This window comes from Myxocyprinus asiaticus, chromosome 3, assembly GCF_019703515.2.
Source record: "Myxocyprinus asiaticus isolate MX2 ecotype Aquarium Trade chromosome 3, UBuf_Myxa_2, whole genome shotgun sequence".
Taxonomy (NCBI): domain Eukaryota; kingdom Metazoa; phylum Chordata; class Actinopteri; order Cypriniformes; family Catostomidae; genus Myxocyprinus; species Myxocyprinus asiaticus.
The window spans coordinates 22,100,175-22,123,730 of record NC_059346.1 but is presented as its reverse complement, the minus strand read 5'-3'; the positions used below and the strand labels follow the sequence as shown (position 1 = coordinate 22,123,730).

Sequence of the window (23,556 nt, the reverse complement as noted above, 5' to 3'; positions counted from 1 at the left end):
ATTGTGCCATTCTGTTATAACCTACAGTTGAATATGAATTCCATAGGAAATAAAAGAAATGTGTTTTGCCTGCTCACTCATGTTTTCTTTAAAAATTGTACATATATTACCAATTCTCCAAGGATATGCAAACTTTTGAGCACAACTGTATGTACCATTCTGTTGTGTGATACTTTCTTCATCTAACTATTTTAAACAACTTTTTATGATCTTGTATAGCTATATATACATATATAATATATTATTATTGTTGTTGTTGTTTCCACAACCTCATATTAACTAAGACAATAGTTTAATGCACTTCTAGATAAAAGTTGAAAGGTGATTAAGATCTTTATGCTGACTTGTCACAGCACCTAAAATACACACTTTCCCATGTACATTCATGTAAATTTTAACTTAACATCTGTATGTTGGGAAAAAAGTTTTCAGACATTTTATTTGTCTGAACTATAAAGTGCTTATTTTAGTGCTTTCTCTAACAAAAATCTGGTGGTTTTATATGTTTTAAAGTTATGACCATTTTTGCACTGTGGGGCCCATTGTCGTGACTTGCAGTCAATAGAAATTTCTTTTTTTTTTTTTTTTTTTCAAACACAAAAATTTGAAATTGACCTGGAAAATAAAATTAATGAGCTGGTGTGTTATGGTGTTGTGTGTTGCTGGCCGGGTTTTGTGGGCCGCTCTGGGCCAGAAAGTCCAGAGTTTTTAGTAGAAGTCCGCCCCTGGTTTTATGTATCGTATATGCACAGTATGCATAAACTTACTTATGTTTTTTAATAGTATGCCAAGAGTGTTAGCATGCGTTTATTTCTCAGTGGATTTATGGTTGAGTGGGGGCAAACGTTGGGGATGGCATTTGGTGATGCAGCTTTTTAATGGTTTCTCTAAATGAGTCATCATGATTGTCTCTGAAAATCATAAAATGTATTATTATTACACATAAGTCAGGCTCAGTAACACAGTGAATGTAAATAGCCTACGTATGTACAGTTTATTTCTGTCACAGCAATATAAATTAAGTAAGTGTAAAAATGTAAAAAAATAAAAAGACAGAAAAAAAAAATCACTCTTATTTAAAAAAAAAAAGAAAATAGAATACATTGTATAAAATTTACTTTTTGTGACTGTGTCAATCTTTTGCACACTATAAAAGCAGCATTTCATTATAATTTTTCGCCTCTTGTCTTGGCCAAGCCTTGGCTTGTTTTCACAGCCATACTCTGTATGTCATCTTTTGAAGAGGTTACTAAGTTGCAGTCTCAGTTTGTCTTATTCCAACAAGTGTTCCCATCTGCAGGGTGTGGAGTGATTGACCATCCCAGGGAGCCTGTTCCACTTCCTGATGTTTGACTAGAGCGAAGCATCACACCCTTGGATGAGGTGGTCGTAGAGCCTAAAAAGGCAAGAATTAACATGACCCTTATTATCCGTAAAAAATTCTGAAGACATTATAATCATTAGAAATTACTGTTAAACACTTAAATTAGCATATTTTTTGCTGCTTTTATCTACTCTCAGATACAATTACAGTTTGGACTCTATAATAGAAAGGTATATGGTGAATTAGGGTAATCTGGGAAATTTCCACAATTTACTGGTATTGTCACCCCAACACTTCAGACCAATAAATGAGACAATCACATGGTCATGTTAAATGGATAGTTCACCCAAAAATGAAAATTCTCTCACCATTTACCCTCATGCCATCCCAGATGTGTATGACTTTCTTTCTTCTGGTGAACACAAAGATTTTTAGAAGAATATCTTAGCTATGTAGTTCCATACGTTGCAAGTAAATGCTGGTCAGAACTTTGAAGGTCCAAAAAGCACACAAAGGCAGCAATAAAGTAATCCATACGACTCCAGTGGTTAAATACATGTCTCCAGAAGCGATATGATAGGTGTGGGTGAGAAACAGATCAATATATAAGTCCTTTTTTTACAATAAATTATCCTCCCTGCTCAGTAGGTGGCGATATGCATGAAGAATGTGAATTGCCAAAAACAAAAGAAGAAAGTGAAAGTAGAGATTGACTAAAATATTGATCTGTTTCTCACCCACACTTATATCACTTCTGATTATATGGATTTAACCACTGGAGTGTTATGGATTCCTTTAATGCTGCCTTTATGTGCTTTTTGGACCTCCAAAGTTTTAGCCACCATTGTATGGACCTACAGGGCTGAGATGTTCTTTCTAAAAATCTTCATTTATGTTCAGCAGAAGAAAGAAAGTCATACACATCTGGGATGGCAAAAGGGTGAGTCAATGATTAGAAAATTTTCAATTTGGGTGTCAAGTCAACCTTTATTTATAGAGCATATTTAAAAACAACAGAAGTTGACCCAAAGTGCTTTACAGATAAAAAAATAAATAAATAAATACAGAATGACAGAGTTTTATATATATATATATATATATATATATATATATATATATATATATATATATATATATACACACACAGTGGTGTGAAAAAGTGTTTGCCCCCTTCCTGATTTCTTATTTTTTTGCATGTTTGTCACACTTAAATGTTTCAGATCATCAAACAAGTTTAAATATTAGTCAAAGATAACACAAGTAAACACAAAATGCAGTTTTTAAATGAAGGTTGTTATTATTAAGGGAAAACAAAATCCAAACCTACATGGCCCTGTGTGAAAAAGTGTTTGCCCCACCTGTTAAAACATAACTTAACTGTGGTTTATCACACCTGAGTTCAATTTCTCTAGCCACACCCAGGCCTGATTACTGCCACACCTGTTCTCAATCAAGAAATCACTTAAATAGGACCTGCCTGACAAAGTGAAGTAGACCAAAAGATCTTCAAAAGCTAGACATCATGCCGAGATCCAAAGAAATTCAGGAACAAATGAGAAAGAAAGTAATTGAGTCTATCAGTCTGGAAAAGCTAAAAAAGCCATTTCTAAAGCTTTGGGACTCCAGAGAACCACAGTGAGAACCATTATCCACAAATGGCGAAAACATGGAACAGTGGTGAACCTTCCCAGGAGTGGCCAGCCGACCAAAATTACCCCAAGAGCGCAGCGACGACTCATCCAAGAGGTCACAAAAGACCCCACAACAACAACCAAAGAACTGCAGGCCTCACTTGCCTCAGTTAAGGTCAGTGTTCATGACTCCACCATAAGAAAGAGACTGGGCAAAAATGGCCTGCATGGCAGAGTTCCAAGACGAAAACCACTGCTGAGCAAAAAGAACATTAAGGCTCGTCTCATTTTTGCCAGAAAACATCTTGATGATCCCCAAGACTTTTGGGAGAATACTCTGTGGACTGACGAGACAAAAGTTGAACTTTTTGGAAGGTGTGTGTCCCATTACATCTGGCGTAAAAGTAACACCGCATTTCAGAAAAAGAACATCATACCAACAGTAAAATATGGTGGTGGTAGTGTGATGGTCTGAGGCTGTTTTGCTGCTTCAGGACCTGGAAGACTTGCTGTGATAAATGGAACCATGAATTCTGCAGTCTACCAAAAAATCCTGAAGGAGAATGTCCGGCCATCTGTTTGTGACCTCAAGCTGAAGCGAGCTTGGGTTCTGCAGCAGGACAATGATCCAAAACACACCAGCAAGTCCACCTCTGAATGGCTGAAGAAAAACAAAATGAAGACTTTGGAGTGGCCTAGTCAAAGTCCTGACCTGAATCCTATTGAGATGCTGTGGCATGACCTTAAAAAGGCAGTTCATGCTCGAAAACCCTCCAATGTGGCTGAATTACAACAATTCTGCAAAGATGAGTGGGCCAAAATTCCTCCACAGCGCTGTAAAAGACTCATTGCAAGTTATCGCAAACGCTTGATTGCAGTTGTTGCTGCTAAAGGTAGCCCAACCAGTTATTAGGTTTAGGGGGCAATCACTTTTTCACACAGGGCCATGTAGGTTTGGATTTTGTTTTCCCTTAATAATAACAACCTTCATTTAAAAACTGCATTTTGTGTTTACTTGTGTTATCTTTGACTAATATTTAAACTTGTTTGATGATCTGAAACATTTAAGTGTGACAAACATGCAAAAAAATAAGAAATCAGGAAGGGGGCAAACACTTTTTCACACCACTGTGTATATATATATATATATATATATATATATATATATATATATATTAAATAAATACCTTTAAATACAGCATCATGTATTTACCTATTTCAACCTATTCAAGGACCTATTCAAAAGCTACAGAATAAAAATACATTTTCAAAGAAGATTTAAAAATGGCTAATGAAGAAGCTGACCTCACATCGAAAGGGAGACTGTTCCAAAGATTAGGATCTACCACAGAAAAGGCACGATCACCCTTAGATCTATAGCGACAATGAGGAACCCTCAAAAGAAGTTGATCAGAAGACCTAAGCACTCTGGTGGGGGAGTAAGGGAGGAGAAGTTCACTGATATATTGGGGCACAAGACCAGATACTGCCTTGTAGACATAAAGCAGAATTTTAAAATCGACACTGAATTTCACGGGATGCCAGTGTAGAGACCCTAAAACAAGGGAAATGTGATTCCTCTTTCTTGACCCTGTTAAAAGCCTAGCTGCCACGTTTTGAACCAGCTGTAGGCGGGATAACGCAGTTTGAGGGAGACCAATGTACAATGAGGTACAGTAGTCTAACCTTGATGAAAATAGTGAGTGGATTACAATTTCCAGGTCCTTGTTGGAAAGAAAAGGTTTTACTTTAGTGATAGATCTCAGGTGGAAAAAGCTACCCTTGACAACAGCACTGATCTGCTTATTGAAAAGTAATGATGAGTCTAAAATCATTCCAAGACTCCATACATGATCTTGTACATTCAATGACAGATGACCTAACTGGGCAACCAGGCCAGTTAATGAGGACATGGAGGAACCTAAAATCAGAACTTCGGTTTTGCTTTCATTTATCTTTCATTTATAGGGTGAACTATACCTTTAACAGACTTGATTGAAGTTTCCCCACATTTCCCAATGTCACAGATTACCTAATTTCACCCTACTTTTCAAAAAAAATTGTATTTCTTTCTTTTTTCTTGTGGCTCAGTGCCTGAGAGGACAGTTGTGTTAAATACCAATATAAATATCAAACATTGGTCATTACAAATAGAGTTAGCTGTGCTACCTGCCGTGCATCTCTGAAGTCGGTATGTAGAGCTCTGGACTGGAAGGATACATGTGGAGGTGGAGGAGGTGCTGTAGGCTTTATAATCTAAGAGTAACGTAGAGATGTCAAAGTTCTGATCACACTGTCGCCATTTATTAGCTGTAGATTATGTTAGCAGGTTAAATGTGTAAATTACATTAGATGTGGTTATGAGTTACCGTGATTGGGTTCTGGTTAGGCGTGGGCTGTCTCTGATGTTTGTAGTCAGGGATGTTGACACCATGAACTTTCAAATGCCTTGAACGACTACTGAAAATACAGCAGCATTAAAGAAGTTTGTTTTATTGACTTTTTACTGTAAAAAAAAACAAAACAAAAAAAAAAAAAAACAACTGCCAGCTGTGGTTGCCAGAATAATTATGTAAAAAATACAGTAAAAATGTAAACAACTTTACAGAAAAACCTGTAAATTTTACAGTTTCAGACTGTTGTAATTTACAAAAAAGCTCATTTTAAACCAGTAAATCCAACAGCCCTTTTCTGCTGAATTAGCATTACCACGCTGACACTGTAAAAAAAACAATTCAGTTAAATTTACAGTAAAAAACTGGCAGCTGTGGTTGCTGTAAAAAATACGGTAACCATGTTGCAGGCTTTACGGGATGTAATTTTGATGCCTTTTTTGCTTTTTAATATTTTATGGTACCGTCGTTTATATTATTAAATGATAAACATAATATATTAAGTTTCTGAAACTGTAAAAATCTGCTTTTCACTTTATAATGTATTGTTAATCACCGTAATAATTACAGGAGGTCACATGATGATATGAAGTTCATCAACAGTGGCCCTTCCAGGAGCAATGACCAATAAACATGTAGAGACAGTGCTCAGTGTCACTCACACAAACACTAAACACCATCAGGGTAACACATGTGAAATTAAAGTTATGCAATAAACATTAACTAAACTATATCAAATATAACACAGAGCACCCCAAAGTACATAACTGATATTAAAAATAAGATGAAACATAACTATTCCCATAAAATATAATGAAATATAATGGGTCACGCAGGGAATTCTGGGAACGCCTGATTATTGTTTTTTACCGTAATTTTAACAATAATTTACCGTAAAAGTACATGTACTCTCTTGTTAAACATATATAAATTTTTACTGTTAATTATAAGGGAAAATCATACTCTTTACATCTAAAAAAAATTATTTTTACATTTTACTGTAAAACATTTGTACGGTATTGTCTTTTTAAATCTATTAACATTTTTTAACGTATATTTTAAGGTAACTACTCATTAACCAATTTACATTTTTTTTACTGTAGCATTTTTACAGTCTTTACCGTTAAAATTACGGACATTTCTACAGTGTATTGTATACGTGCTGGTTTCCTATGCTCTTACCTGGATGAACATGGTCCCCTCTTTCTGCGTTTGTACAGGAAGATTCCCAGTGCAGTTAGAGCTATCCCAACCAGGACACTGACGACCACTGCAATGACTACTGTTGTAACTGGAATTGCAAAGAGTGCAGGTTAGTGTGTAGGACCTCTCACAGGGTTAACATTTAGCATTAAAATCTCTGTCATTAACTTTCCTAACAAAAGGGGGGGGGGGGGTAATGCCTCGGCTATTTAAAAAAAAAAAACAACAACAACAAAAAAACGTCTACAGTAAGTTGGTAAGATCTCAGTCTGGTTTAGAGGGGTTTTAGGTACAATTAGCTTAGACCAGCAGGTAATTTTAGGTTAAGTGTTGTTAGCAGGGAGATATTTTAAACGTGGGGGAAAAATGTTCATCCGTTATCTGACATTTGATATATTTCACGATATTTTATTCTAGATCTGATGGGTTTAGTGGCTCTGCAGACACTGTAGTGACCAGCTGTCAGACATCTGTAGTCTCAGAGGGGAGTTTAGTTCAATATGACTTTTACTGTATATGGAGTGGTTTTGATTTAAAAGATAACAGCCTTACAATAAATAATTTCTGAAAATAATTTCCAGGGGAAAATATTGCCAATTTATAAAAGTACTACCTGAAGAAGAGCCATTATCATCTGGTGTTTCACAGTCCGGTGGCAGCCATCCAAGCTCACATCTGCACTGCAGTCTGTGGTCACAAACCTGTAGCATGCACACATACACTTCAGCTCCCGCTTGTAACAAACACAAAGTTACACGTGCTTTCTTTATATGACTGCTTTAACTTCTTGTTTATGTACACAAAAACAAACATGTAATTAGGAAAGCAAGTTATATGTATAAATAGCAATATGCCAATGACCCCCCTGAAACAAAGCACTGACAGCTTTTTTAGGTCTATTTGTTTTGTTTTGTGAGAAAAGGAGAAGGGGATGTGTAAGGATTCATACCCCATGTCCTTTGCACTTGGCTGAGCAGTTGGTTGCTTTGAAAGCTGTCTCTAGATCAACACACTCATTCTGGCTACAAACCTGTGAAAAGAAAAACAAAATGAATGACAAATAAAATGCTTCTGGATTCATAAAGATGCTTAAGGTGAAATGCATAATTTATGTGCCACTAGCATCACCAAACAGAATTGCAAAAATAATGTCTTCAAACAGGTTTCCTCCTGAACACTTAAAGTAACCTTAAAAGACACTTGCTGATACACATACAATATTCTGCAATTTATTTTCATTAGAGTTGACTGATAGAATTATTTGTTATTGGACTAAAATTGTTTTTGGTGTAGCTGGCAAAAATCAGCCTTACCATTCCTTCCCTACATTTGGTGCCAGTATCCACTTGGCCATAATCCTCTTCAGGGTTATTGTAGAAAGTGGCTCTACAGTTGCTAGAACCTACATGTACCAGCCGTCCATAATTAGGACTTCCATTGCCTTTATCACAGAACAGTTTTCCACACTTCACATCTCTAAAGAGAGATAGGGGAAATGTTAGTGGTTAAACTGTTGGGAAAATAAAAAGTTTTATGATATATGAAAGGATTTATGGATGGACAGATGGATGGGATATCGTACTGATTCTGACATGGGATATATTTATCGGGGGTGCGCTTGCAGAAGGCGTAGTACTCTCCTCTTGTGTTATGGTTGTAACAGTCGTCTTTACCCACCTCAGCAGCTTAAGCCAAGTGTATGTAAAAAAAACAGCACATTTATATGAGGCTCAGTTTCACCATAAAGAAATGTCAGTATCATTATGTTGCAGTGTTGTATTGCTATACTCACTTGGACCCCACATTTTAATGCACTGGTCCTCTTTCATTGGGCACTGGCCATTGTAGCAGTAGCCTTTTCCATCTTTACAAGGGAGGCCATTGACTGTAAAGACGTCTTCAGGACACTCGGCTGATTTTCCGGTGCAGTACTCAGGCAGATCACACTCATCATTTTTTGGACGACACACATGTGAGTTTGACATGATCTGATGAAACAGGGAGGAATGAAAATTTGTTTTTTAAATACAGTATGTGCACAGTATGAAAGCTAGGCATTGGTGGTTATACGGGGATTACTTTTGCTTTCTTTACTAAATGAAATACAATGATTTCTTTTTTGAGTAATTTCAAAAAATACCTTTGAATCTTACCTTACACTTCTCACAACACTCCCCTGTTGCACATTGTGAGCCCTTTGTCAGTTTGCAGGTGATTGCATTGCAGCATGGGTTTGTACACTCCTATTAACAAACATATGTTAATATACAAAGCAACCCAATAGAGTTCATATTACCAGTGAAATAACAACGTTGAGAATGTCTGTAAACATCTCATATTAAACACAGTGGGTGTTTTTAATAAGTAAGCATATAATAAATGGTCTTTTAAGGAATTCTTTGGAAAGCCATTGGAAAGCAATTTACTTGTAAGTTGGTGAATGAATAAACACAAGAGCCCAGTAAAAGTAAGACACAGGCAGTACATCCTACTCAAATTCTGGCCAGAAAGAAGAGGAATGGAGTGCAGGTATAAACAGAATTGCAGTAAATTACATGCATTCCATGTCTATTGACTAGATTGCACACTTCAGAGAGTGCTGCTTATAGAAGATAGATATTGCATATGGTATGATTGGAGAGATATTCCCATCTCATAGGCTTCTATAAGTACAACGAACTCTAAACAGAACAGCACTGTGGCTAATGTAATTTACTCTTTATGTGTGCATGCTGTAAAACATTCCTGTTGAGAATCGTCTGGGCTTGTCTAGCATATTGTTTCCTAACAGAAAATATTTGTATGAGTACTTCTAGTGAACTATCATATTTCAGGAATAAAGTTTTAAATTTAACCAGGTAATTTAGCAGTGAAAACCAATAAAAATTGTTTTAATGTTGAATGAATAATCTGAAGAGCATAATTTTTTATTTATTTTTTGGCCTCTGTAGAGTCTTGTCTTGACTTTAAGGATATTAGGAAACACCAAACAAACTCAAATGCCTTGATACATACATCGTACATCACAGAAAATGAAAACGTTTAAATCACATCTCTATTCAAATCGATTTTTTAGGTGAATCTTGCCACTGATTGATGATCCCTATTTAGATCATCTCAGATCATTAACCTACCTTTAGAAAACAATAAAGAAAATTCTGTCATCGTTTACCCTCAAGTTTTCCCAAATCCATGTGACTTTCTTTCATGGAATACAAAAGATGTTACTCAGAATGTTATAGGGACTGACAACCTCAGAAACCATTCATTTTTTCAACTTTTTTTCTTCATTCATTGAAACTGAACTGTGACTGAGGTTGTCAATTCCTAACATTCTGCCTAACATCTTCTTTTGTGTTCCACTGTAGAAAGTCATACAGGTTTGAAACAGCATGAGGGTGAGTAACTGATGACAAAATGTCAATTTTGGGGAAAACTATACCTTTAAAGGAATGTTCCAGGTTCAATACAAGTTAAGCTCAATCGAAAGCATTTGTGGCATAATGTTGATTACCACAAAATTAATTGACTCGTTCCTCCTTTTCTTTAAAAAAAATAAAAGAAGTAAAAATCGAGGTTCCACTGAGGCACTTATTATTGAAGTGAATGGGGGCCAATATTTTTTTACATTAAAATACTCACTTTTTTACAAGTATAACCACAAGACATAAAGGATATGTGTGTAAACACTTATTAACCTTTTGTGTAAGGTTATAGCCAATTTTACCTAATTTTGTTACCATGATGATGTAATGTCAACAAACCCTAAAATGACTGTAAAAATGACAATTTAAACAACTTTACAGCTCAAATAACACACACGTTTTAACAGAAGAATTAATGCAAGTGCCTTTATAAAATTATAAGCTTCACATTTCTGTGTTTAAACCCTCCAAAAATTGGCCACGTTCACTTTTATTGTCCCCATTCACTTCCAATGTAAAGGCCTCAATGTAAACTCGATTTTTTCTTTTTTTAAAGAAAAGATGGAACGAGTGGAAATTAATTTTTGTGGTAATCAACACTGTGCCACAAATCCTGTAGACTGAGCTTAACTTGTATTGAACCCAGAACATTCCTTTAAAGGAGTCATGAATTTGATTTGTATTTTATTTTATAATGTTCCTTGAGGTCCAATTATAATGTTAGTGTGATTTTTCATTAAAAGTAGTCATAATTTTGGAATTGGTCATTTTCCATCCAGTTTTTGTGCATATGATTCAAACGCTCCATTTTTTGGGACGTGTGTTCTTGAAGACTTCAGTGTAAATGCACCAATGCTGTGATTGGGTAACATCTTTGCATGTGGATAAGTGTAAACGCTCCTGCCATTACGCGAGTGTGGGGTTGTTTTGAAAACTTCGGACGGTTAAAAAAAATGACAACCGGAGGAATTCATCCATACATGTTTGAGCCAGAGTCTGATCCCGAATTAACCCCCTCCACAAACACCATGGATACTGCAGTCTGTCACAGCGTGGCAAGTAATCACTGTAATTGACTTGTCTATTTGTGTAATATGTATTACTTTTATTCTTGTTTAAACCAAGACGCGACACAACGGTGTGTATCTTGTTACATAGTTGGGGCATTTTCCAACAGTGAAACATTTCCGTGTTTTACAAATGCTGAGTAACGCATGACAGTACCAAACAGTGTAAATACATGGTGTTATAACATTTATAACTGTGAAAGGATACACTTACTGTGCAACATGTAAATGTATACAGGATACATTCACCGGTGTTTGTCGCACTGTCGTTCGTCATATGATCATCTTTAATTATATATTCAGTGTAGTGACAAACGCATATGTTGTTCATTACGATGAGTCATGTTTTCATTAAAAAGGAAAGAGATTGTGTAAATATATTGATATATTGATATTCTCTTTAGGTGCATCTGTGGCAATTGTGACATGCCAACAGAACAAGAAAATATATGCTGCTTAGAGATCTCTGTGCATTAAAACTAATACACGAGCGTTTAAAATCACTAGGATCAAATCAAATCAAATACTCAGTACACATCTAACAGTCTGTAACATACGAAGCAAAACAATTAACATGGATACTCACACTTGTTTGTTGCGACATCCAATATAGTTGGCTCTGAATCAACTTTTAATTTAAGTCTCTCTGCAAAGCCTGCTTCGAACTGTATCTTGTTTGTAAAAGAATCATCGGTAAAATGAAGAAAGTAAACAAACACATTCTTAGCGATGCGATCCGGGACTTCATTAAAAATAAACGTCAAACACACTCTTAATGTTGGGATCCTTGCGAAGCAAATGCAAGAGATCTAGTTTCCCACAACCTGGCACTGCAATGTCTTGACATCTTCGTGGCCATCGTGACACCTCCTGTTGCTCCAAAAATAATCTCACCACCCTAAGCAGTGTCGACGATAAAGTAGATATTGATCTGTTTATGCAGAAGCTGGCCTGTGCTGATGTAATACCTCACTATGAAGTATTAGTGAGGAGGAAGTAGAGAACAAGCCATTTTGGCACCTTGGTTTCAATAAAGCCTTTTTTTGGACTAACGAAGAAGTTTTCGGTTCTGAAATTTACAGCATGTTTTTATAGTGTTATGAACTCTTATATGCCAAGATATTATGGTAAGTTTGATTTTCCAATTCATGACCCCTTTAAGTCAGGTATTATAAACCATCGTCCTGCTTACCTGCACTGTTCCACAATCACATTCCTCTCCTGTCTCCATAAACCCATTTCCACACAGAGCAGGCTGAATCAAGTCTTTTGGTTTTGGCATGTTTAGAAGACATCCTGGATTTATGGTGTTCAGGAACTCCTCGTAGTGTCCAATACTGCAGCTGCTGAAGTGCTGAGGGATGTGATAGCTGTAGAGACATGAAATAGTAATATCTGTGATATATTATTTGTTCACAGGTTCAGAAAATATGATGTAACTGGTATAGATTGCAAATTTATATCGAGACAATGTATGATTAATTAATATTAACAGCTGTGTAAGATGTAGATGGTATTGGAATAACTGAATGTCAACATATTGTGTTAAAGTAAACTCAGCAAAAAAAGAAACATCCCTTTTTCAGGACACTGTATTTTAAAGATAATTTTTTACAAATCCAAATAACTACAGATCTTTATTGTAAAGGGTTTAAACAATGTTTTTCATGCTTGTTCAATGAACCATAAACAGTTAATGAACATGCACCTGTGGAACGGTCGTTAAGACACTAACAGCTTACAGAGGTTAGGCAATTAAGGTCACAGTTATAAAAACTTAGGACACTAAAGAGACCTTTCTGCTGACTCTGAAAAACACCAAAAGAAAGATGCCCAGGGTCCCTGCTCATCTGCATGAACGTGCCTTAGTCATGCTGCATGGAGGCATGAGGACTGCAGATGTGGCCAGTGCAATAAATTGCAATGTGCGTACGCCTAAGACAGCACTACAGGGAGACAGGAAGGACAGCTGATCGTCCTTGCAGTGGCAGACCACGTGTAACAACACCTGCGGTACATCCGAATATCACACCTGCGGGACAGGTACAGGATGGCAACAACAACTGCCTGAGTTACACCAGGAACGCACAATCCCTCCATCAGTGCTCAGACTGTCCGCAATAGGCTGAGAGAGGCTGGACTGAGGGCTTGTAGGCCTGTTGTAAGGCGGGTCCTTACCAGACATCACCGGCAACAATGTCGCCTATGGGCACAAACCCTCCTTCACTGAACCAGACAGGACTGGCAAAAAGTGCTCTTCACTGACGAGTCGCGGTTTTGTCTCACCAGGGGTGATGGTCGGACTCGCGTTTATCGTCGAAGGAATGAGCGTTACACCAAGCAGGATTGATTTGGAGGTGGCGGGTCCGTCATGGTCTGGGGCTGTGTGTCACAGCATCATCGACTGAGCTTGTTGTCATTGCAGGCAATCTCAACGCTGTGTGTTACAGGGAAGACATCCGTCTCCCTCATGAGGTACCCTTCCTGCAGGCTCATCCTGACATGACCGTCCAGCATGACAATGCCACCAGCCATACTGCTCGATTTGTGCATGATTTCCTGCAAGACAGAAATGTCAGTGTTCTGCCATGGCCAGCGAAGAGCCCGGATCTCAATCCCATTGAGCACGTCTGGGACCTGTTGGATCGGAGTGTGAGGGCTAGTGCCATTCCCCCCAGAAATGTCCGGGAACTTGCAAGTGCCTTGGTGGAAGAGTAGGGTAACATCTCACAACAAGAACTGGCAAATCTGGTGCAGCCCATGAGGAGGAGATGCACTACAGTAATTAATGCAGCTGGTGGCCACACCAGATACTGACTGTTACTTTGTTCAGGGACACATTATTCCATTTCTGTTAGTCACATGTCTGTGAAACTTGTTCAGTTTATGTCTTAGTTGTTTAATCTTTTTATGTTCATACAAATATTTACACATGTTAAGTTTGCTGAAAATAAAAGTAGTTGAAAGTGAGAGGATGTTTATTTTTTTTGCTGAGTTTAGTTCTACAACTGTGCTAAAGTGATATATCAGCATAACTTAAATGTTGTGATTACTCAAAATACTTCTGAGAAGGGATCACCATGATTGATTGATTTTGACTCATTTACTTTATTTCACTATGCATCAAGTACTGTCTACCATTGAACAAGTCATGATAAGTTAGGTGTTTTGAATTATGGCAGATGGAATGTTTAAAAATCATTGTAATATGCTAATCAAAGTTAGAAACTATTGGACCTCTGAGGTTAGCCATTTAGGTACCTGAGAGCAGCAGTCATAATGCAAGCGCTTTCAGAACAAGTGCAGGTGCTGCCGTCATGGCTCATGCCAAGATTGTGCCCCATTTCATGGGCCATTGTGGCCCCCACTGCTATGGCTTCAGAGTTGTGATCCTGTGAGAATGGAGAGGAAAGTTTGGTTAACACTAAAGCAATCTATTTTTTTAGGTCCAGGCTTGACATGGAAAAAACATCATGTAAACCATGATTTTTCATTGAAGTTTAATTTTCTTTTGTCTACCTTACCTTATAATCAAGCATTAAAGGGATAGTTCACCCAAAAATTAAAATTCTCTCATCATTTTCATCATGTTGTTCAAAGTCAATATGACTTTTTTTTTGTAGTAAGTATGTTTATTAAATTTTTTTGTCACCGTTGCTTTAAATTATGGGTGGGGTGTGTGATTGTAAACTCTGAAGTTTTTTTGTAGCAAGTATTACTTTTGAGTTAAATGGCAGAATATTGATACCTGCACAATCCCTGTTGAAAGACTTCCACACTGCGTTCCAGTGTTAGCAAAGCCAACAGTTTCTCCATCAAAGTCAATCGCACTAAGAGGACAACAAAAATCAATGTTTAATCTTTAGTAAAAGTATTTTCTTTCTTCCTCCTGTTGCAGCCCCTTAACCACTTCAAACTAGATTTCAATGACACAGTTCAGAACAGACAAAGATAATTAGAGGTATTCTGAGATGACCGCATAATGCATTCTAGTTAAGTATACAGTATGTAATTGTGGTTAACGGAGCTGACCTGAGGAGTTGGGCATTGTCATGGTGATGTCTTTTAATGAGATCGCTGTTTCTCCAATTGCTAAAGCTGTTCAAGGTTGCTCCAGCATCAGGGGACACTGTTATCTTATCACTGTCAGTCCACACTTCAAACCCAGACAGAGCAACAAAGGTGTTGATTTCCTTGTAGACCTGCAAACAATGTCAGGAGAATCTGAGTTGTTTAATACAAACATATTCCAGTTTTGCTCAGTTGTAAAGATTATATTGAAACAAAGATTACTAAAGTAACATCAGGAAGTACATTCCTAGGATTAAGTATATCCTGCCTATCGGGTATCTGGTGATCTGATCCTATATTATCACATGCAAGATTATAGTTTTGAAAATGCCACTATTTTCTATTTTTACTCAGTTTTGTATTTTGATTTTTTGTTTGGTTTTAGTTAGTTGTAATTGATCTCAAGTTTGTAAAGAATCTTTGGAAAATTAGTATTTTTAAAGTCATTTGTATTAGTTCTTGTATTAGTTTTTATCCTTTGTAACAGTTTATGACAAGAAACATGACACTTATCAGAAAATGCAGCAAGTAATCTTGGCTGTTTTACATGTCAATCAGAAAATTACTTATTGTCTAATTGGGTGTTTTTGTTTTGTTGTTTAAAAAAACTGACAGAATTAGATAGAAATGCTAATTTTCATTTTCATAATAGTTTTCATTAACTTGAATGAAAGCTGAAGTATGTAATTTCTGAGCCACTAGTGCCACCAGACGGAATAGCAAAAATACTCTTTGCTTTTAAAACAGCTGTCTGAATATGTCTGCTGTTGGTCAAACAAAGAGATAGTCCCGCCCCCAACTCATGCCATTGGTCATGCCATTATTGTGATTGTATAGAGGGTTGCTCAAAACAAACAGAGGAATTTTCATAGCGCTGCAGAGACACAATGCTTACAGTTTTCAAGAAAATTAACCAATGGCTTACTTACAGTTGTCTCTGAATATTAAGCTTCTGTTTTAATAGAAAAAGTTACATACTTCAGCTTTAAGAATCTTTGTGACCAAATGTAGGCCTTAGTCATAAATCAGCATTTAATGGCTTCCTGTGTCCAACTGCTATGTGTTATAAATGTTGCAATTCTGGACTTAGTATTGATGTCATCATTGACTTACATTATTGATGAAAGTTATGATTTCAAATATCCTCTTTCTCAGCTTGACAAGGTCGCTGTCCATTTTTTTGTACTGTGGGAACAAACATCATAAATTATTCATTGGAATCGAGAGATTGTGCCATAACACTTAATAATCACAAATGCCACACTGGTATTGTGACACTCTTTTGTAAGCCTCAGTGTTTTTACATTTACACTGATAAATCTGGAAACAGTGTGACGTAATCAACGCCACAAAGCTGATTAAGCACAATGTACAGCATTGTGCAAATGCTGAATATTTTTTACAGAAAGTTTTTACATGATTAAAACAAATAAACCGTCTTATAATGACTTCCTAAAATAATTTTATCTTGTATGCCCAGGGACGGATTATGATTTGCAAAGGCCCCGGGGCCAATTATCTCCAAGGGCCCCCCTCCCACCATTTTTTTACATAGCAACTGGCCCAAATGTTGTTGAGCGGGGTGGGAGGGCGGGCGGGGGGGTGTTTCGTTTTCATTGTTGATGGGTTTTCGAGCGGGGGGGATCGCCAAACTGGATCGCGCAACCTTAAAGCCCAGGGCCCCCACCCCCCCGGGCAGTCAAGGACCCCTAGTAGTCAAGGGCCCCTGTGCACTGGCCCCGTTGGCCTGGTCGATAATCCATCCCTGTGTATGCCACATTCTTTCTGAATGTAATTTGCATCCTGTTCTTACTTCTCTGTTGTCTGCCACCAGGAAGAGCTCAATGTATTTTTGTTGCTGGAACAAAGTTGGTCCCTGATCAAGAGGAAATAAATTGACAGAAAACTTAATAAAATAGAGTTATTTCTTCTGTGAAATAAAATTACCCTAGAATGCAACGCATATGTCAGACCTCATTATTGTCTGTGTCTCGTTACGCTCCCTAGTTCCCTATATTGTGAATCAGTATATCATGAACAAATTCTGGCAGTAGCAATGGCTTGGCCCACTAAATGTTGGCACACTGATGACTCAATAAACAGCGACACAATCACAAGGTGTAGGTGGAATATATAAAAAATTCAGCTGTATAACATGCCATTGCGCAACTCAGCTGTAGCTATTAATATGTATAGTGCCATTATGAGAAATGATCTTAGCAAAAAAGATGTACATTCATAATGGCATTCAGACATTTAACAAATATAATGAAATTTCGAACATACATTAATTAACATAAATAAATACATAAAGGAATTTTTTAACCTTCTGACAGCTTTAATTCCTGTGTAGTCCATGATTGTTTCCCTTTCATGCACGTTAGGGATGAAAAATACTTAAGAACATAATCTTTTTTTAGACTACGTCCACAATAATCATTTGAAAAATGAAAATTCGAAATGCATTTCCATCCAAACTGCCATACACTTTGCCATTGCCATTGACTCAAACATTTCCAAAAGTTGCTTGTCCACACTGAAACGTATGAAAACTCTTAAATCCCCTTAATGCGCATGTAAAAAAATCACCGTTCCATGTATGGTCTGAAACGCAATTGTCTTCGTGTTCAGTCGCTGAACAGCAATTCCAAGTAAACTTCCCTTCGCCTTTGAAAGAATGTAATGTGAAGGTTGTACAAAGTAACATTTATCTTTAACAACGCTGTCAAAGTGAATAGCAGGCACAACATCGCCAGAACAACATGGGTCGCCATCTTGATTTTTTGGGGTTGAATGGATCACATGACCTCATCATTTTCAGATATCTCTGTTTTCCCTGTCCACACTACAACAGCGTTTTCAAATTTATTCACTTGGTAGAGTGTTTTCGAAGAGCTCTGTTTTCCTTGTCAAAAACACCATCTTGGTACGTTTACACGACAATGATGTACTAAAAACGGAAAAGTTTTTCCTTTGCATTTTTGAAAAGTTTCGTGTACAGACGACAACGTTGTCAAAACGATCCCCGTTCACACGGATCCGCGAAAACGACTAAAAAGGCTGTATTATGCATGCCAGGCCAGTAGTTGGCGATGTCACTTTGGAAAGAAACACTATGCGCCTGCGCACTTAAGCATTCTTCCACAGAGCGGTGAATACAAACAATGAAGATGGCGATTGCTGGTCATAGTAGTGATGTAGTAAATCTACACTTTGCTGGAGAAGCGTCAATTAATCTTGAGCAGCACAAACACAGTCCTGTAGTCCGCCATTGTAGTGTTGAATGTCTCGCGTGTTGTTTTGAAGTACTCGCGCGCATGCCTATACACTGAACACGTAATGCGTGTGTGCATGACGTCATCATTTTCACAAATTCACGTTTTTGTATGTTTACACGGAGACGATAACAGCATCGTTTTCAAAAACTTGCACTTTGAAACCCGTTTTCAAAAGTTTGCGTTTTCAGGCCCCAAAACGCTGTTGTCGTGTAAACGAACATCCAAAACGCATAAAAAGTTTTCCATTTTTAGTTGAAAACGTTGTCGGATAAACCCTTGGTTTATCTTTTTTATGCTTTATCCTCATAAATTGACACTTGCACTGGTCCTCTCATGACTTTTACATGACGACATTTCCAGGAAGTGAAAATAGGGAGCAGCCGATGCTCACAGGTTTTTTAAGGTGCATTCCGTGAATTTCTAGGGAGCGATTGTTTCAGTGCACTGAAACCATTATGACAATTGGTCAGTCTTTGAAATGGCTGACTCCCCAGGCAGTGCACTTACTTCTGAACTAGAGAGCTGATTGAAACACACCCCTTGTGAAACCTGAGCTTTAGGATTACATTAAGTAGTAAGGAACAATGAGGTAATGAAAATGCAATCTTACTGAGGAACGAGAGCGAGATTTGCTGATGCGTGGAGGAAAGCCATCTCCAGTCTCATCCCAACTAGTATTGGATACTCCACACATCATAGGCCTATCTTCATTTATAGCTTCATACTTAAAGACTGCATGGTCACCATCATCATTCTCAGACAACGGCTCAATCAAATACCTCTGCTCAGCTGTCTGGAAATAGCCTCTGTGAAGACAATTTGCACAATGGACACAATATAATTTGTATGATCTTGAGGCATGGTTACTCAGAGCGTAAACATAGAGAATAAATGTGATTGGCCCAAGAGTTAAAGGAATAGTTTAACCAAATATGAACATTTTATCAGAATTAACTCCAAACCAGTATGACTATCTTTCTTATGCAGGACCCAACTGATAATTTTGAATGAATGTCCTGGCCCATGTTTTGATAGAGCTGATTGAGACTCGCTTTAAAGCTTTAAAAAGGACCATAAAAGTAGTAATTCCAAGTCTTCTAAAGGCACACGACATGGTGGGCTTTAGTAAAATCCAGAATGTTTTCTTGTAGGGATGCCAAAAGTGCCAGTACTTCAGTGTCAAGTCCATACTAAAATATAAATATATTTTAATATTAGGTAATACTGTATATAAGTAATGATACTTGTCTTTCTACAGTATCAGTAATACCAAATATTGACTGATGCTATTTGTGTGCATACCAGAAGTGCTTCTGAGTGCTTGTGATTATGGCTGTGTGTGAGAATAGTCAAAATGATCTTGGTGAGGTATTGGAAACTGTATTGACTTGGTCCATACAAGTAAGTCCCAAATATTTAGATGCAGAATGTTCTCACTGCGAGAACATGACCATGGCAACGTTGCGGTCGCGGAAGCCACCCCAGCGGCTCCCCGCCTCGGTCCTTCTACCTACGCTAGCACTGGGGGCGATTTGGGGATCCCAATGGGACCGCCTCCGCCGGGTATCCCCCCGCGGACCTCCCATTCCCCAGCATGCTCGTCTGCCCCGATTGGGCTTCCGGCTGAGTCCGCCGGCTCGTCTCACGGCGAGTTCGACCTCTTGTTCAGCCTCTGCCCTGCACGCCATGGCTCTCCTGCAGGTCCACCAAGCCAAGGCGCTGAAAGAACTGCACGAGGGTAGTTCCGCCCCAGATCTGATGCAGGAACTGCACTCGGCGACTGACCTTGCTCTCCGAGCAACGAAGGTCATGGCGCGGTCTCTCGGGCAGACGATGTCCTCATTAGTGGTCCAGGAGCACCACCTTTGGCTCAACCTGGTCGAGATGGGTGAGGCCGACAAGACACGGTTCCTTGCTGCCCCCATCTCCCAGGCTGGCCTATTCGGCGACAACGTCGAGGACTTTGCTCAGCAGTTCTTGATGGTGAAGCAGCAGACGGAGGTTATCCGGCATATCCTGCCCCTGCGCGGTTCAAGATCCCGCACCCCGTCTGCTCGTCACCAAGGGCGTCCCCCTGCGGTGACTGCACCGGCTCCACCGCAACCCGCCCCTTCGGCCCGGCCCCGGCATGGAGCCCACCGCAGGAAGCAGACGCCACCTGTCTCACGGCTGGCTGCCAAGAACCCACGAAGGTCGTCAAAGCGCCCCTGAGACGGGCAACCCAGGGTCGATGAAACCCACTGCATTGGAGCTGGTAGTAAGACCACTCCATTCCCCGGTGGAGGGCCGGGTGGAGAATCTTTTGTTGTCATTTCATTTGATTTCGCCGCATGCCCAAGTGGCTGCGGTACCCAACAGTTCAGCAAAAGAGTGATTTCCTCCTTCCCTGGGTCAGAAACCCAGTGTGCACGGTCGTCAGCAGGACCACCGGCCACCTTTTTTCCCTTGCAGGATTGGCGCTCCAGCGGTGGTCAGTGGTGGACAGTAACGAAGTAAATGTAATTCGTTACTGTACTTAAGTAACTTTTTCGTGTATCTGTACTTTACTGAAGTATTTCCATTTGGGGAGACTTTTTACTTTAACTTCACTACATTTCAAAGTCAAATATCTTACTTTTACTCAACTACATTTTGCGAAATCAGTCGTTCCTTTTATTTATTAGTGGATAAAAAAGTTAACTTAACTGGTCGGGCACACGGCAAGCCACCAATCAGGGTACAGCGCGCGCTCTGTTTTGAACTTGTTTTGGTTGCTGCTTGGTGGTATCTACGCACGAATACAGTTCAGCATTAACATTTTGAGACTGACAGTGCCAGTGCCTTCATAAATGATGGAAGAAACTCCTGACTCTAACTTGCCACAACACCCGTGGCCTTATTTGCGCGATATTTTTGAAGTCGTTGAAAAGAAGAAAGAGTCCTTCATTTTCAATTGCCTGCTCTGCCTGCCTCGGCCCTGTAAAATTTCTTTTTACAAGAATTCTCCTTCAAATCTAAGGAAACACATCGAGGTAAGCCATTTTCATTCTGGTGGTCATTTTTAATTGAGTAATCTAACTGTAGCTTACAGAAAACGGTTTCATTGTGTATGTTAAGTTAGTTGATTAATTGCTGTTGTCTGAATGTGTGATAGGTTGAGTCCAGTTGAAATTGCCTTTCTGGAAGAGTATGCCAAAACCACGAGCCCCCTAGCCAAAGCCCTCAACATTCTTCAGGCTGAAATCGATGTTTAGATGGGATGGCTTCTGCCTACTTTGACACTCCTCATCTTGAAACTGGACCGAATTCACATTACCTCCAGGTACTGCAAACCTCTGGTGGATGCCATCCAAGGAGGCCTGCAGCAGCGCTTTGGAAACATGCTGGTAGAACCAGAGTTTATAGCAGCTGCTATCCTTGTCCCGAAATTTAAAACATCCTGGACATCGGATGAACACATTGTCAAAGTAAGTAAGATTATTTTAGTTTTTGTTTTTGAAAAGTGTCATCAGTTAAAGATTCAAAGAAACTGAGCCAAATCATTTTTAAAAGATATCAAACTCAAATTTTATCTTGACATTCTCAATTTGTTTAGGTTAGTTTTAAATGCACCTTGGAAATACATAGGACAATGCTGTTCTTTTGATATATTTATCTGGAGAAATGTGTATGATTAAAGTGAAGTTTTGATTCTTAGCATCTATGGAAATGTCCATTTCAGACCTGGACTACATCAAGGACCATATGTAGGAAGAGACTTTGAATCAAACACCAGCTGATGGTTCCAGTGCCTCTGAGGAAGAGGACTTCTTTGCAAGCATGAAGCCTACTCATGGCCAGGAAGGTATCAAGCAGTTAGATGGCTACCTTGCCTGCAAAGCTGATGACAAAGAAATTCTCAAGTCCTTCCCAGCAGTCTGTAAGTTGTCTTTGAAGGTCAACACTGCTTTACCCGCTTCTGCAGCTTGTGAACGTCTTTTCGGCACAGCAGGGCTTATTTTCAGTCCCAGGAGGGCAAGAATGGACTCAAAAACTTTGAGAATCAGCTCCTTCTCAAGCTGAATAAAAAATATTGCCACTTTAGTTAGATCATCAGTGCCCTACTCTACTAGCACACTCACCAGAAGCAGAATTAATGGCATGCTGATTAATGATGTTTACTGCCACAAATTGTTCATTGCCATTTGAGGCTTGTTATTTTAGTACATGTCATTTGTGATGACAGTTTATGTAATTTGTTTTGAGATGTCCACACTATGTTGAGGTCACCTTAGTATATATATATATATATATATATATATATATATATATATATATATATATTTTTTATATTTACCAAGTTATTTTATTTACCAGGTATCACCAGGTTTTATGTGAAGCAGTATAGGAATTAATGCACAAACACTGACAATCATACATCCAAGCATTACTAAATTAATATAACATTCTTCCTGACTTTGTGGAGAAATGCATGACTGAGTTTTGTACACACATGCAGCTGTGACTGGCAAGTGTATTTCTTCTGACACAAAAACTAGTTCCTGTTACAGTAAATTTGATATGGCCAGTTTATATTTATGCACAGAGACATTCAGATAAAATATAGTAAAAGAAAACTCATGTGAACCTGTGTATAATACAAGTTATTAAACTTAAACGTGCAACTGTTACAAATAAACCATACATTTAAACCTGCTCTGAAATCCTGTTATTTCATTTGATTCCAAAGGAAATTGTTTAGCTTCAAGGTTGAGCTCATGATAATTTTAATAGACATAAGTGTCTGACTAATTAATATCATTCTATTAATAGATTGGTGTGCTAAGAGTAACATTAGAGTCTTTTCACATATTGTTGATTAAGCATGAGTCTTGTGACAAAAATTATAAAAGGATATTATAGCCATAATAAATCATAGTACTTTGGATACTTAAGTACATTTGAAGGCAAATACTTTTGTACTTTTACTCAAGTGAAAGTGTAAAGGGAGCACTTTTACTTTTACTGGAGTAATATTTTACCTGGTGTATCTCTACTTTAACTCAAGTACTTGGTTTGTGTACTTCGTCCACCACTGGCGGTGGTCTCCCCGCCCCTGCGTGCCCAGCTGTGGCACACATCCGCCCCCGATGTGACAGTCTCTATGGGTTGCGAGGACAGGCCTCTTCCTCCCCCCGTCCCAGGC

General features: G+C 38.4%; 2 protein-coding genes across 9 annotated transcripts in view; one reads left to right on the top strand and one right to left on the bottom strand.

The window, feature by feature from the left end:
- Positions 1-971: 971 nt before the first annotated feature.
- Positions 972-23,556, bottom strand: part of LOC127429051 (zinc metalloproteinase-disintegrin-like atrolysin-A) — a 43,393-nt gene continuing 20,808 nt past the window's right edge. For 6 of the 8 annotated variants that reach the window (XM_051677805.1, XM_051677835.1, XM_051677845.1 and 3 more), the window contains 17 exons: positions 19,003-19,198; positions 16,928-16,990; positions 16,228-16,299; positions 15,076-15,245; positions 14,792-14,873; positions 14,305-14,435; positions 12,236-12,413; positions 8,705-8,794; positions 8,344-8,539; positions 8,134-8,236; positions 7,865-8,027; positions 7,501-7,581; positions 7,165-7,252; positions 6,531-6,639; positions 5,325-5,415; positions 5,125-5,211; positions 972-1,396 (listed from right to left, as the gene is read on the bottom strand). In XM_051677805.1, the coding sequence (XP_051533765.1) occupies positions 1,367-1,396; positions 5,125-5,211; positions 5,325-5,415; positions 6,531-6,639; positions 7,165-7,252; positions 7,501-7,581; positions 7,865-8,027; positions 8,134-8,236; positions 8,344-8,539; positions 8,705-8,794; positions 12,236-12,413; positions 14,305-14,435; positions 14,792-14,873; positions 15,076-15,245; positions 16,228-16,299; positions 16,928-16,990; positions 19,003-19,198 (1,930 nt within the window). In that variant the 3' untranslated portion in view covers positions 972-1,366. Of the gene's footprint in view, positions 1,397-4,260; positions 4,384-5,124; positions 5,212-5,324; positions 5,416-6,530; positions 6,640-7,164; positions 7,253-7,500; positions 7,582-7,864; positions 8,028-8,133; positions 8,237-8,343; positions 8,540-8,704; positions 8,795-12,235; positions 12,414-14,304; positions 14,436-14,791; positions 14,874-15,075; positions 15,246-16,227; positions 16,300-16,927; positions 16,991-19,002; positions 19,199-23,556 lie in introns of all 8 variants that reach the window. The other 2 variants (XR_007895221.1, XM_051677814.1) reach the window with 2 other exon arrangements.
- Positions 19,214-22,618, top strand: LOC127429137 (uncharacterized). The gene is made up of 2 exons (XM_051677988.1): positions 19,214-21,838; positions 22,093-22,618. The coding sequence occupies exon 1, from the start codon at positions 19,722-19,724 to the stop codon at positions 20,601-20,603; it is 882 nt and encodes a 293-aa protein (XP_051533948.1). The 5' UTR covers positions 19,214-19,721; the 3' UTR covers positions 20,604-21,838; positions 22,093-22,618.

What these genes read in the sequence shown, in the direction of transcription:
- LOC127429137 (XM_051677988.1), top strand. Translation starts at nt 19,722, where the DNA reads ATGGCTGTGTGTGAGAATAGTCAAAATGATCTTGGTGAGGTATTGGAA.